The 13,344-nt window shown below is 44.6% G+C and overlaps 1 protein-coding gene across 2 annotated transcripts in view; it reads left to right on the plus strand.

The window, feature by feature from the left end:
• Positions 1 to 306: 306 nt before the first annotated feature.
• The window catches only part of CIT (citron rho-interacting serine/threonine kinase), a 429,539-nt gene continuing 416,501 nt past the window's right edge, over positions 307 to 13,344 (plus strand). The window contains exons 1-2 of one of the 2 annotated variants that reach the window (XM_082258872.1): positions 307 to 316; positions 9,547 to 9,644. In XM_082258872.1, the coding sequence (XP_082114998.1) occupies positions 9,549 to 9,644 (96 nt within the window). In that variant the 5' untranslated portion in view covers positions 307 to 316; positions 9,547 to 9,548. Of the gene's footprint in view, positions 334 to 9,546; positions 9,645 to 13,344 lie in introns of both variants that reach the window. The other variant, XM_082258873.1, reaches the window with a different exon arrangement.

Consider the following 13,344-nt stretch of genomic DNA (forward strand, 5'->3'; position numbering starts at 1 on the left):
TATGAACAAGACTCAGCCTTGGTAGTGATAAGGGCGGTGACTGATTGATGCCGTATCCGACATCTTACTTCAGGGAAGAACATTGAAGCCTTCAGAAAGCTCGTCTAGTGCTACAAGCTGTTATTACCGCATGATATTGACTATATAGAATAAAAACGTCGCGCTTATTTTGTATCCTATTGTTTTTGAATGGAAAGACTCGGTAGTATTGCTTCTGTCAGAAAAACGGAGCCCTTTGGGAAGGAATGACAAGTTTCCCCCGGGACGCCCCGGAAATGACGACACGACGTTCATATTGTGTTTGAATTTAATGGCGGTAAGGAGCGCTGCTGGGTGAGTGAATGCTAATGTTATTGTTATGGGATAAAGGGTGGCTATGTATAGGGCAGTCCGTGTAGTGGAGGGTGAGGGGCGCTCAGCCCGGGTGTAGAGCTTCATCTACAGCCTGTGTACTGGGAAGACAGGGCCGTGTTGTTCTTACAGCTGACTGGCAACATACAACTGTCAGCTGTTTGTCAAGGCCATATTCGTCTGGCTGTGCTATCCCTATAGGGCGCTAGTAATGTACATATGAGCAAGTCTAAACCTCTGTAGGTTCCTGTATGCGCCCTCTGCAGGACTGTATGCTGAACTGCTTTACATTCACCATTCTTACCCCTGTTCTTTGCCAGGCCAGTGTTAGGATATAATTACTCTGTCATGTTGCAGCACTGTAGGTACCCCAATGATTATACTATAATTTTTCTGAGACAAACCTTTTTTGGTGGTATTTAAAGTGATATTAAAGGCTACTTTTTTTTTTTTTTAAAGTTATACTTACCTGCTCTGTGCAATGATATTGCACAGAGCAGTCCCTTACCATTCGTCTTTAGCAGTCCCCTGTCCCTTCTTCCTCGGAGTGCCCCCTTAGAAAGCCAGGCGTGTTCCCAAGTGGGCTGTGTGCCTCTATAGACACACATGGTGCTGGCAGACCATGTCCCTGATCCTTCTTCCCAGGAGTTTGACTGACAGCGCTGTTGTCAGTGTCTCGTGTGAGAAGAGGAAGAGAGGAGAGCGGCGTTGCTGCCGGGACAGCACTGAATTGGTGAGAGGAGTCAAGTGTTTAGGGATGGGGGTGGGGTATTTTTTTTTACTTTTAAGAGAAAGTAAACCGCTGAAAAAAAAATTGAAAAAAAAAAAACCTGTAAAGACAAAGGCATAATGAGCTAGCATGCATCGCATACTAGCTCATTATGAAGTGCTTACCTAAAAACGAAGCCCCCGCAATGCCGACAGGACGGCCGACATGTCTGGCCGTCCTGCTTCCTGGATCGCGTCCTCCGGCTATCTAAATGGCCGGAGGCGCGATAACATCACTCCCGTGCATGTGCGCGGGAGCCGCCGTTCATGACACTGGGATCTGAAGGAATGGCACGGGTGGCCGTTCCTTCAGAGCGCATGCGCCAATGACGTCATCGGCTGCATGCACTGTAAATATCTCCTAAACGGTACATGTTTAGGAGATATTTATAGCACTTATAGGTAAGCCTTTATATAGGCTTACCTATAGGTAAATGTAAACAAAGAGGGTTTACAACCACTTTAACCACTTGCCGACCGCCGCATGACGATTTACGTCGGCAGTCAGCCCCTCACAGGCAAAGCGACGTAGGGCTATGTCGCTAGCCTGTGAGGCTCTAGGGAGCGAGCTTGCGCCGCCAGAGGCGCGCTCCCGCGCGGTCACAGACCCCCCTGATGTCCACCGTGCACTCGCGATCTTCCGTTACACTGGAAGAAAGGCAGGCAGCTAGTGTAAACAAAGCCGCCTGTCATTCTTCCCTGTGTAAGAATGGAGATCACACGGTTCTACTATGTAGGACCGTTGATCTCTGTTCTTACACTAGTAGCCACAGCCAATCACAGTTAGAAACACGCCCCTAGGGACACACTTAACCCCTCCCTCTCCAATAAAGTAAACTCCTTCACTGCCAGTGTCATTTTTACAGTAACAGTGCATATGTATAGCACTGATTACTGCAGTAATGTCACTGGTAACCCCAAAAGTGTCAAAAATGTCAGTCAAGGGTCCGATCTGTCCTCCGCAATGTCGCAGTCCCGCAAAAAAAAACGCAGATCGCCGCCATTACACGTTAAAAAAAAAAAACAACAAAAATGACAAATCTTTCCCTTAGTTAGTAAACGCAATAACTTTTGCGCAAACCAATCAAAATACACTTTTTTTTTTACCAAACATATGGTAAAAAAAAAATTGGCCTAAAATGTTAAAACATTTTGATTTTTACATTTTTTTGGGAATTTCATATAAAAAAATGTGAAAAATATTGTTATTTTTGCAAAATTTACGCTCTTTTTTTTGTTTATAGCGCATGATCAAAAAATCGCACGGGTAATCAAATACCACCAAAAGAAAGCTCTGTTTGTGGGAAAAAAGGGCGTAAAATTCGTTTAGGTACAGCGTCGCACGACCGTGCAATTGTCCGTTAAAGTCATGCAGTGCCGAATCGCAAAATAGGCCCTGGTCAGGAAGGGGGTAAAATCTTCAGTGGCTTAAGTGGTTAACCAGTTCTGGACCAGAAGGATTTGCCACCTTAAGGACCAGGCCATTTTTTGCGATTCAGCACTGCATTATTTAATGGACAATTGCGCGGTCATGCGATACTGTACCCAAATAAAATTGATGTCCTATTTTCCCCCACATATAGAGCTTTTGGTGGTATTTGATCACCTGTGTGATTTTTATTTTTTGCTCTATAAACAAAAAAAGAGCGACCTATTCTGAAAAAATATATATTTTTCACATTCTGCTATATAACATTCCCAACAAAAAAATTAAAATCAAAATTTTTCATCCTTTTAGGCCAATATGTATTCTACTACATATTTTGGTAAAAAAAAAAAAAATCGCAATAAGCGTATTTTGATTGGTTTGCGCAAAAGTTATCGCGTCTACAAACTAGGGGAAAGATTTGTAATTTCTATTTATTTTTAATAGTAATGGCAGCGATCTGCGTTTTTTAGCGGGACGGCGACATTGCCGTGGACAGATCGGACCCCTAACTGACATTTTTGGGGGGATCAGTAATATTACTACAGTAATCAGTGCTAAACATATTTGCTGCTACTGTAATAATGACACTGGCAGGGAAGGGGTTAACCTAGGGGTGATCAAATGGCCAATTGTGAGCCTAGGGTGTGTTTTCTAAATGTGGGGGGAGGGACTTATGAAATGATCATAGAGACCTGTGATCCTATATAGAAGGATCACAGGCGCTTTGTGATAATTTCAAAGAGAACAACGGTTGGCTGTGTTTTCAACAGCCGACCGGTGTTCTCTCTCAGGGAGCGATCGTGGGTGCCCAGCGGCAATTGTGGGGGTGGCCTGCTGCCTAGTGGGGGTGGGCGCGCCCAGAGCCGACGTACCCCTGTGTTGGTTCGCGCAGCTGCGCCAGCCTGCCTTAAGTAAATCTGTGGCGGGCGTCGGCAAGCGGTTAAAGTGGAACTTTAGTCAGAAAATTAAAGTGATTTTAAAGTCTCGTTATTTAAAAAAAAAATAAACATGTTATACTTACCTGCTCTGTGCAGTTGACTTTGCTCAGAGTGGCCCAGATCCTCCTTTTCTCGGGTCCCTCTTCTGTGCTCCTGGCCCCTCCCTCCTGTTGAGTTCCCCCACAGCAAGCAGCTTGATATGGGGGCACCCGAGGCAAGCCACAGCTCCCTGTGTCCACTCAGGAGCTCGCGACCTGGCCTCGCCCCCTCTCTCTCCTAATTGGCTGACTGACTTTGAGAGCAGCAGGAGCCAATCGTGCCACACTGCTGCCTCGGCCAATGAGGAGGGGAGTCGCGGCCAGCTGAAACACTCCTGCATAGATACATCTGGATAGAGATGGGCTGAGGGGGAGCTGCTGCACACAGAAGGTTTTTTTTTATTTTGTATCTCAACGCATATAATGCATTAGGATAAAAAAACCTTCTGCCTTTACAATTTCTTTAAGTCCTGCTAGATCGCTGCAGGCTGGCCCCTTTTGCAGGTAAAGCGCCCCGTTGCCGTGAGCTGGCACACGAAAGAACACGCATACGTAAGTCGCGCCCACAAATAAACGGTGTTCAAATCACACATGTGAGATATCCCTGCGATCCCCAGAGAAAGAACAATAATTCTATAAAAAGACCTATTCTGTTACTCTAAACTGGTAACTGTCGCCTATGAAGATTTTTAAGTACCGTAGTTTGTCGCCATTCCACGAGTGTGCGCAATTTTAAACCATAACATATTAGGTATCTTTTTACTCAGCGTGACATCATCTTTCATAATATACAAAAAAGTGGGCTCAGCATGACATCATCTTTCACAATATACAAAAAATTGGGCTCTACTGTTTAATTTTTTTTTAATCGCATTGAAATTTATTAAAAAAAAAATGTGTTTGAAAGACTGCGCAAATACCGTGTGACAAAAAAAAATTTTAATGACCGCCATTCTATTCTCCTTTGCTAAAAAAAAAAAAACACATATATACATATATAATATATATATATATATATATATATATATATATATATATATATATATATATACTGTATTATTATTTTTTTTTATTATTATACAGGATTTATATAGCGCCAACAGTTTGCGCAGCGCTTTACAATGTGAAGGAAGACAATACAGTTACAATACAGTTCAAAACAGGAGGAACTAGAGGGCCCTGCTCGTTAGAGCTTACAATCTAGAAGGGAGGGTCAAGTGAAACAAAAGGCAATAACCGTGGGGGATGGGTTGATGGAGAAAAAGGAGGTACATTTGTTAGGGGTTGGTAGGATAGGCTTCTCTGAAAAGGAGGGTTTTCAGAGATCGCCTAAAAGCTAATAGAGTGGGGGATAATCGGACAGATAAGGGTAAGGAGTTCCATAGGATTGGAGAGGCTCTGGAAAAGTCCTGGAGGCGAGCATGGGAGGAGATGATGAGTGAGCTAGAGAGCAGGAGGTTTTGAGAGGAACGAAGAGAGCGATTAGGTTGGTATTTTGAGATGAGGCTGGTGATGTAGCTGGGGGCTAGGCTGTGGATTGCTTTGTAAGATGTTGTAAGTATTTTGAATTTAATTCGTTGGGTGAGCAGAAGCCAGTGGAGGGTTTGACAGAGAGGAGCAGCGGACACTGAGCGGTTGGTGAGGTGGATGAGTCTGGCGGCCGCATTCATGATGGATTGGAGGGGGGATAGCCTGTGTAAAGGTAAGCCAATGAGAAGGGAATTGCAGTAGTCGAGGCGCGGGATGACCAGGGAGTGAACTAGGAGTTTTGTTGTGTCTTTGGTTAGAAAGGGGCGTATTTTGGAGATGTTGCGGAGGCTGAGGCGGCAAGATTTGGACAGCGATTGGATGTGGGGTTTGAAGGAGAGTTCAGAGTCCAGGACAACACCTAAGACCTTGGCATGTGGGGATGGGCTGATGGTAATGCCATTGATATTGACGGAGAAATCAGGGGAAGGGGCACGAGGTGGAGGAAAAATTATAAGCTCGGTTTTGGATGGATTGAGTTTGAGGAAGTGGTGAGACATCCAGACCGATATATCTGATAGTAAATTAGTGATACGTGAGGAGACTGAGGGAGAGGGCTGAGGAGTGGATAGGTAGATTTGGGTATCGTCAGCGTAGAGGTGGTATTGGAAGCCGTTGGAGGCTATCAACTGACCTAGAGAGGAGGTGTAGATTGAGAATAGGAGGGGTCCAAGAACAGAGCCTTGGGGAACTCCAACAGAGAAGGGAAGAGGAGAGGAGGAAGTAGAATTGTAAGTAACGCTAAAGGTGCGGTTAGATAAGTAGGAAGATAACCAGTTAAGAGTACAGTCACGGAGACCAAAGGCATGGAGTTTTTTGAGGAGGAGGGGATGGTCAACCGTATCAAAGGCAGCAGAAAGGTCCAGAAGTAGGAGTACAGAATACTGTCCATTGGTTTTGGCCGTTAGCAGATCGTTTGTCAGCTTTAGGAGTGCAGTTTCAGTGGAGTGTTGAGGCCAAAATCCAGACTGAAGGGGATCAAGGAGGCTATTCTCAGCAAGGTGGTCACACAGTCGGTTGTAGACTAGACGTTCGAGGAGTTTGGATGAAAAGGGGAGCAAGGAAATAGGGCGTAGGTTGTTCAGATCGGTTGGGTCCAGTGAGGGCTTTTTAAGTATGGGGCTGACTAGTGCATGTTTTAGAGAGTTGGGGAAGATGCCAGAAGAGAGAGAGAGATTGAAGATGTGGGTTAGAGAGTGTAGAATAGGGCCAGAAGGTGAACGTAGCATTTGCGAAGGAACAGGATCCAGAGGGCAGGTTGTTATGTGGACGTTAGCAAGTAGTTTAGCAACTTGTATTATATGTATGTTTTGGGGTTCTAAGTAATTTTCTAGCAAAAAATACTGATTTTAACTTGTGATCGTGTCAGAAATAGGCTTGGTCCTTAAGTGGTTAATATACAAGTGACAAGGAAATCAGAGACCATGTATTAATAAAAAATGTGCCACTTTGAATCTGACCCTTCCTACACTTCTTCCGTTAAATCCTTCATTGATATAAATCCTCCTTCCTCTGTTGCAGTGGAAGGGTAGGGCTCTGTAAACACCTGCACTCTGGCTCTGTGCATGTTGCCTTTGATGCTCTAGGAATTCTTCTTATTCACCTCCCTGCGATTTTTTTTTTTTTTTTTTTTTTTTTTTTTTTTTTTTAATAATAGAATGGTATTGAGGTGATAAAGTGTCCCTGCCACTGTTGTAAATGAAACCGTTATAGATTTACCTTTACAGCGGTCCATTGAAAAACAAACACTTCTTCATTCTCTAGTGCTGCATGTTTTTTACACTTCCAAGTGTGTATCCTATACCTCCCTCCGGTCACTGTAGTTCCACCTTCCAGCTCGTGTGTCACTACAGCATGTTATTTTATTTATTTATTTTTAAGTTTTGGATACAGTAGAAAAGTCAGATTATTTGATCAGGTCTGTTTACCGATAGGGTGATGAGAAAAAATTAGAGGATTGCCCATTTATTCCCGCTTTCTACCCTTGCATTTGGGTAAGGCATGATAACACACAAGGCACACCTCATGCTGTGTGTTGCATTTTGAAAGGCACTCAAAACACCTAAAGTGCTGCACTGCTGTAGGTTGCCGGTGTAACGTTAAAAAACCATACCCCGTGGAGAAACCATACCCTCGTCACTTCCGGGCTGAAACAGCTGAGCAGCGCAGCAGTGCGCATGCTCAGAGTCCCGGATACGTGATTGAACATTAAAGAATGAGACAAGTGCGCATGCTCGGTGGGCATGAAATTCTCACGGCACTGTGTCTAATGTAAATCTTGCGGCGCTTACATTAAAACAGCTCATCTGAAACGTAAATCATCTCCGCTCTTCGCCCTGTCACTGCCCTCTTCTCCGGTAATAAATATGAAAGCGGTGGCGGGTGTATGTGATGTAAATGTGACGGCGATCGTGGCTCCGTGATCCGCTTTTATATTTATTACCGGAGATGAGGGCAGTGACAGGGCGAAGAGCGGAGATGATTTACGTTTCAAATGAGCTGTTTTAATGTAAGCGCCGCAAGTGTAACTACCGTGAGAAATCCATACCCTCCGTAGCGGAACCGGAAGTGACTAGGGTATGGTTTTCTCACGGGTATGGATTTTTCACGGAACACCGGCAATCAGGTCCTCTATTTGGTGGGTTGGCAGCCTGTTTAAAATGAATGGGCTGTCTCAATGCGTGAACAATGGGCCTCAAAGGTGTGCAGACAGTTGTCCCCAGAACAGGTGCTTTTGATGGAAGATCTCACCTCCTCTTCTGGTGACAACACTAAAATGTTGTATTTCCTATCACTTTCTGAAGAAATGCATTAATCAACAGGACCAATACAGAGGGTGAATCAACCTAGACTGCATTAAAAGCCTGAGACAGGTTGTAATTCTGTCTATTGCATCCAAAACTTATAGATATGTTTTAGTTATATATATAAAAACACTTCATTCTTCAATGAATACAGCGGTCTCATTTACCTGCCCAAAGCCTGCTGACTAAACAGTGAAAGCATAAGCAGACTGATGAGCTCATTTCTCTTTTTACTCTGCTCTTTCCTCCTATCAGCATGTTCCTTATCAGCACACTTGCATAAAGCACACCTGACTTGCCAAGTCAAGTAGCTAGATTAAGTATTTTTATAAATAGGACAGCACAATTATAATAATTGAAGACTGATTGTGATGGTTTCTATTTCAAGGGTTGTTCCCCCAAAATATATTTGACTCTGGATGGCTTGGGGCAGGTTTCTGTCCCCTCTGCATCAGTGCATGGCTGATAAACATTCAGAAGGTGATACTGCTGCCTCCTGAATGCTTGTGGCTTCATAATACACTTGCATGGCTTGTGGGTGCTGGGGGTACTACCCACCGAACATGACATGGAGGATAATCTCTACTGTGCCATGAAGAAAACATTGTGGCTGTAGCATGTGTATGTGTCATCCGGCAGTCTTTGCAGCTTAAAGGGGCAGTTGGGGGTGGCAAAAATTTGACTCACTCAATTTTGGATAGAGTAAAGAAGGAAGGGTTATAACCCCTGTCAGATTTTTGTTCGCCATCTGTGTCCCATTGCAAAGATTTACCTTCACTTTCTGTCTCATTGCCAAACAGGAAGTGAGAGGTAATTCTTGCAAATTAAGGGAACTCATTGGGGACCCACAGGTCACCAGTACTAGTATCCCTATTGGATGAGTTCCCCTCTTTTACTTGTCTGGGGACATCCCAAAATTTGGGGTTTTCTTTTGCTTTCACTTTATATTATAAGGGTAAACAGGTCAAATAGAGAGAGTGGATGTGCTTAACACAGGGCATAGAGAGCAATAAAAACGGTCAAAGTTTTCTAATCCCTCTCCCACTCTGTCCAAAAGAGAGAAAAAAAAAAGGTTTTGCCTTTAGTTATACTTTTAAGCCTAAAAATCATTAAATAGATTTTTATCCATTGAATACAAAGTAAAACTATCATCCCAGAAATATGGGGACTGTCATTGTATACCCCTCATAATGATGACTTACACTGAGTTACCAAACCAAAACATGTATGCTGATAAGGAAAATTGCAGAAAAGTCCTTATCTATATTGTTCCAGCAGAGTCACTCAAAGTCTAAAGCAAGTGGTTTGTCATGAGAGCCCGGCAACTATCATTTTCAGAAGAAGGTTGCCAATGGCAGCCTTCACATTTCTCTTATGATAGATGTACTGTGAGTTCAACCTTTCCTTGCATACAGGAAGGTAAATCACAGAAAGAATCTTGTCACTGAGTTGTTGCTCCTTCATTGTCTAATCAGCACGCTAAGAGTGGTTCTAAGAACAAATCGTATGCTACTTAACTGCACCAGAGACTGGGGTCCTGGATGGGCTGTTTGGCAGCTGTGCTTGGATCACAATACAATTGTATATTTTTAATGAATGACAATTTTGCTTTCCTTGGCTCACCTCTTTTCATGTAGGGTGATAGTGATCATAAAATGTATGTAATGTATTTATTTCATTTTTGGTTTCAGAAATGTTGAAATTCAAGTTTGGACCACGCGGGGCAACTGATTCCATATCTTCTGAGCCCATTACTAGCAGGGCTGCGCGATTGAACGGCTTTTTTCAGGTGCCAAATTTATCCTTCCACTAAAATGTCTTTAAATGTTGTGTCTAAATACTATAGCATAAACTAAACTGTTGTCTTTAGCAGTAAAATTGTGCAGCACACTGCATAAATAATCAAAAAAGTCACTTTGGGTTATTGCCGTTGTATGGCTAATGAGAAATGAAGCTCACTAATGGCACTTTTCCACTGCAAGTACCGGCTCGGCCCTGCTTGGCCCGGTTTGCTTTTCCACTGCTGGTACCGCATGGTACGGTGTTGGAACGGTTCGGTACGGTATGGTTTGGGTTTGCTTTTCCACTAAAGTAGTTCTAAAGTTAAGTGGGTGGGATAACAACGGGGTGGGTGGGATTCTCTGACCAATCAGTGGCTAGTAGTGACTGCATGCAAAGGATTGTGGGATATGGTACCATGTATGGTACCTGTTGGAACCACAATCGAGTAGGTACTGTTTTTGAGAGCCGTACCGTTCGGTTCCATGCAGTGGAAAAGCGCCACCGTACCGTACCGAACCGTTCCTACACCGTACCATGCGGTACCAGCAGTGGAAAAGCACAAAAGCGAGCAGAACCGTTCGGTTCCATGCAGTGGAAAAACGCCATAAATATTTGCTTTGCAGTTCAAATGGAGTGATGAGGAGTGTGGCTGTTTTCACTGAGATAGCAAGTGGAGATGCAGCATGGTTTTCAGAGACTAACAGGTTTTCTTCTGAGATTGCCTTTTATTTGGCTCTGACCAGCTTCCCTGTCCCTCTTGAAGAAAAGCATCCCCACAACATGCTGCCACTACCATGTTTCACGATAGGAATGGTGTGTTAAGGGTGATGTGCAGTGTTCGTTTTCTGTCACACGTAGCCAAAAAGTTAAATTTCCCCCAGTCTTCCAGGACAGCCCTTGAGAGATGGAGCTGCTCCGACTGGACAAGAAACACATTGCCTCTAGCTCTTTAAAAGGCGGTCCCTCGGGCACCTCAGGTCAGTTTTTTGTGTTTCCTCACTAGGAGGAGACATGTTGCCTGGATGAGCTCCATCACCCAAGGGCTGCGAGGGTTAGCCAGAAGTTCTACTCACTTGATCGTTTCAGGAGCAGCTTTTTGGCCTCGGGTTCCCTCCGCAAGGGTTTGGAGTTTCCCGTTCAGTGTCGGGCGAGGGAAAGGGCAGTGATGGATACGCATCAGCAGCATCAACAGTGGGGAAGGCCTAGGCATCCTCGCTGCAGGATGCCGCAAACCGAAAGATGCTGGGCAGAATTTCCGATGGATGCAAGGTCATCACTGCGCACCGGAGGTCGTGGTTCCAGGCACGACAGCACGGGCTTAAGGTGCCAGCAACCGGGAGCAGAGGGACATCATGGGAGCATCCCATGCTCCAGGGGAGGCAAGCACTGGCTCATCACAAGGAGGCTGGCAGTGGCCAGAACCATATTTCCCGTGTATCCTCTTTTGGATTAGTGGAGGTGGTTGGGCTTTACAGGGGAATCTTTTAGCAGCTATTTCGGCACCTTAAGCTTAGGCACTGTGGAGGGATCAGTCAGAGGGTCTCTTATTAAACATATTCCCCTTTTTTCCCTTGTTTTTTCTGTGTCTCCTCTCAGAAGGAGTTTTCTAAAGTCAGTCTGATCAGGTGGCAGGTGCCAAGCGTGGCTGCTAGTCAGTCTGATCAGGTGCCCACCTCTCCTACTCCTTTAGCTTAAGACTCAGGAGAGCCTACACAGAGTAGGGAGAACCCCCTAAGATTACTGACCCGTATTCCTTCAAATCAGACTCAGGACAGAAGGAGGGTCAGGGAGATGCCTCAATATCTTCCAGGCTCAGAGGAGGAAGTGGATGAACTTCTCGGAGCTATCTACAATACCTTAGAGATTAAGGAATAAGAAGCTCTGCGATCAAGGCATGATAGAATGTACCAAGGGCTGAGTAAAAACAAGCCCAAGGTATTCCCAGTGCACCAAGTCATGATGGATATGGTACTCAGGGAGTGGTCAGAACCAGAGAAAAGGCCCTTCTTTTCAATTAACCTAAAAAGAAGGTTCCCCTTCCATGAGGACACAAAGTCAGTCTAGAACCAGTGCCCAAAGCTGAATGCCCCTTTAGCGAAGGTTTCAAAGCATTAAGATCTGGCCTTCGAGGACCTGGGGCACCTAGGGAACCCCATGGACAAAAGGAGTGATATAATCCTGAAAAGATCATGGGATATCTCTATGGCCAACCTAAGACCGGCATTAACTACGACCTGCCTAGCAAGAAATTTTGAATTTTAAATAAAACGAGCACCTGACGCCGGCTAGCCCCAGGGAGGAGTTGTTAAAATCTTTTCCCATGCTCTTTAAAGCAGTAGGCTTTATTGCGGATGCCTCGACTGAGTCAGTGAAGTTATCAACCAGAGCAGCTTCTCTATCAGTAGCAGCCAGGAAAGCACTTTGGCTCAAAACCTGGCCGGGGGATACAGCTTCCAAGTTATGCCTATCTAGCGTTCCCTTTTCGGGCAATTTTATTTTCAGCCTTCAGTTGGACGAAGCCCTGGAGTTTACAGCTGATAGGGAGAAAACCTTCCCAGGTAAAAAGAGGTCCTTTCCTAGAAAATATTTTCATCCATATAGGGGACAAACTATAGAACAGGACAGGGGGAAACCAAAAAAGCATTGGTTTGGCCAGAAGGGGAGGCCAAGGGCAAATTCCAAGTTGCAGTGACGCCAGATGCCAAGTGGGGGGAAGGTTGGAGAAATTCCTTCCCTAGTGGCAAAAACTTACCTCCAACAATTTCGTTAGGGACGTAATCGAAAAAGGTTATGCCTTGGAGTTCAGCTAAAGGCCTTCCATTAAGAATGCTAATTACGCAATTATCTAGGGACCTAGCAAAAGCCCAGGCCTTGCAGCAGCTCATAGGGGAATTGGTAGACCAAAAGGTCGATACCAGTACCAAAACAGGAAGAAGGAAGGGGTTTTTACTCAAATGCGTTTCTAGTACAGAAGCCTTCGGGGAAAATACCGCTTAATTCTAAATCTAAGACCATTAAACAGCGTCATACAGTGTAAGAAAATCCGTATGGAGTCCATTAACTCTGTCGGGTTTGCTCCAGAGGGGTTGTTTCATGGCAACAATAGATCTAAAGGATGCCTACTTGCACATCCCCCATAAGAGACCGCTCTCAGAAATATCTTCACCTAGCAGTAAAGATGGGGGAAAAAAATTACCATTTTCAAAGCAGAGCCTTACCCTTCAGCCTCTCCTCGGCCTAGAGAATTTTTACCAAAATACTGGCAGAAGCTCTTGCACCTTTAGGACTCCAGTCCATAACCATTGTCCCATACTTGGATGACCTGCTGTTTATGGCACCAACGAGAAAGAAACTGTTGGAAGACCTCATAGTTGCACAGCAGTGGCTATCCCATCTAGGATGGATCATCAATGTGGAGAAATCAAATCTCTCACCCTCGCAAGAAATTTTGTTCCTGGGTTACATAATCCATTCCAGGGAACAAATGATTGTACTCCTAGAGGACAAGCAACTTTTCTGGCTCTGAGGAAGGGGTTCGCCCCTGAAACGCATCAGCCCAGCCGCAGCAGCCCCATGCGGCACTCTGCATGCCAATTTGCTACGTATGGGACCTTGGCTACCTTGGAGATTGTATATGCAATGTTGATGTGTGTACTATCACACCTGCTTTGTGAGTATATTGTATACTTTTTAATATTTTAATAAAT

Source organism: Pelophylax lessonae, assembly GCF_965119305.1.
Source record: "Pelophylax lessonae genome assembly, chromosome: 1".
NCBI classification, from domain to species: Eukaryota; Metazoa; Chordata; class Amphibia; order Anura; family Ranidae; genus Pelophylax; species Pelophylax lessonae.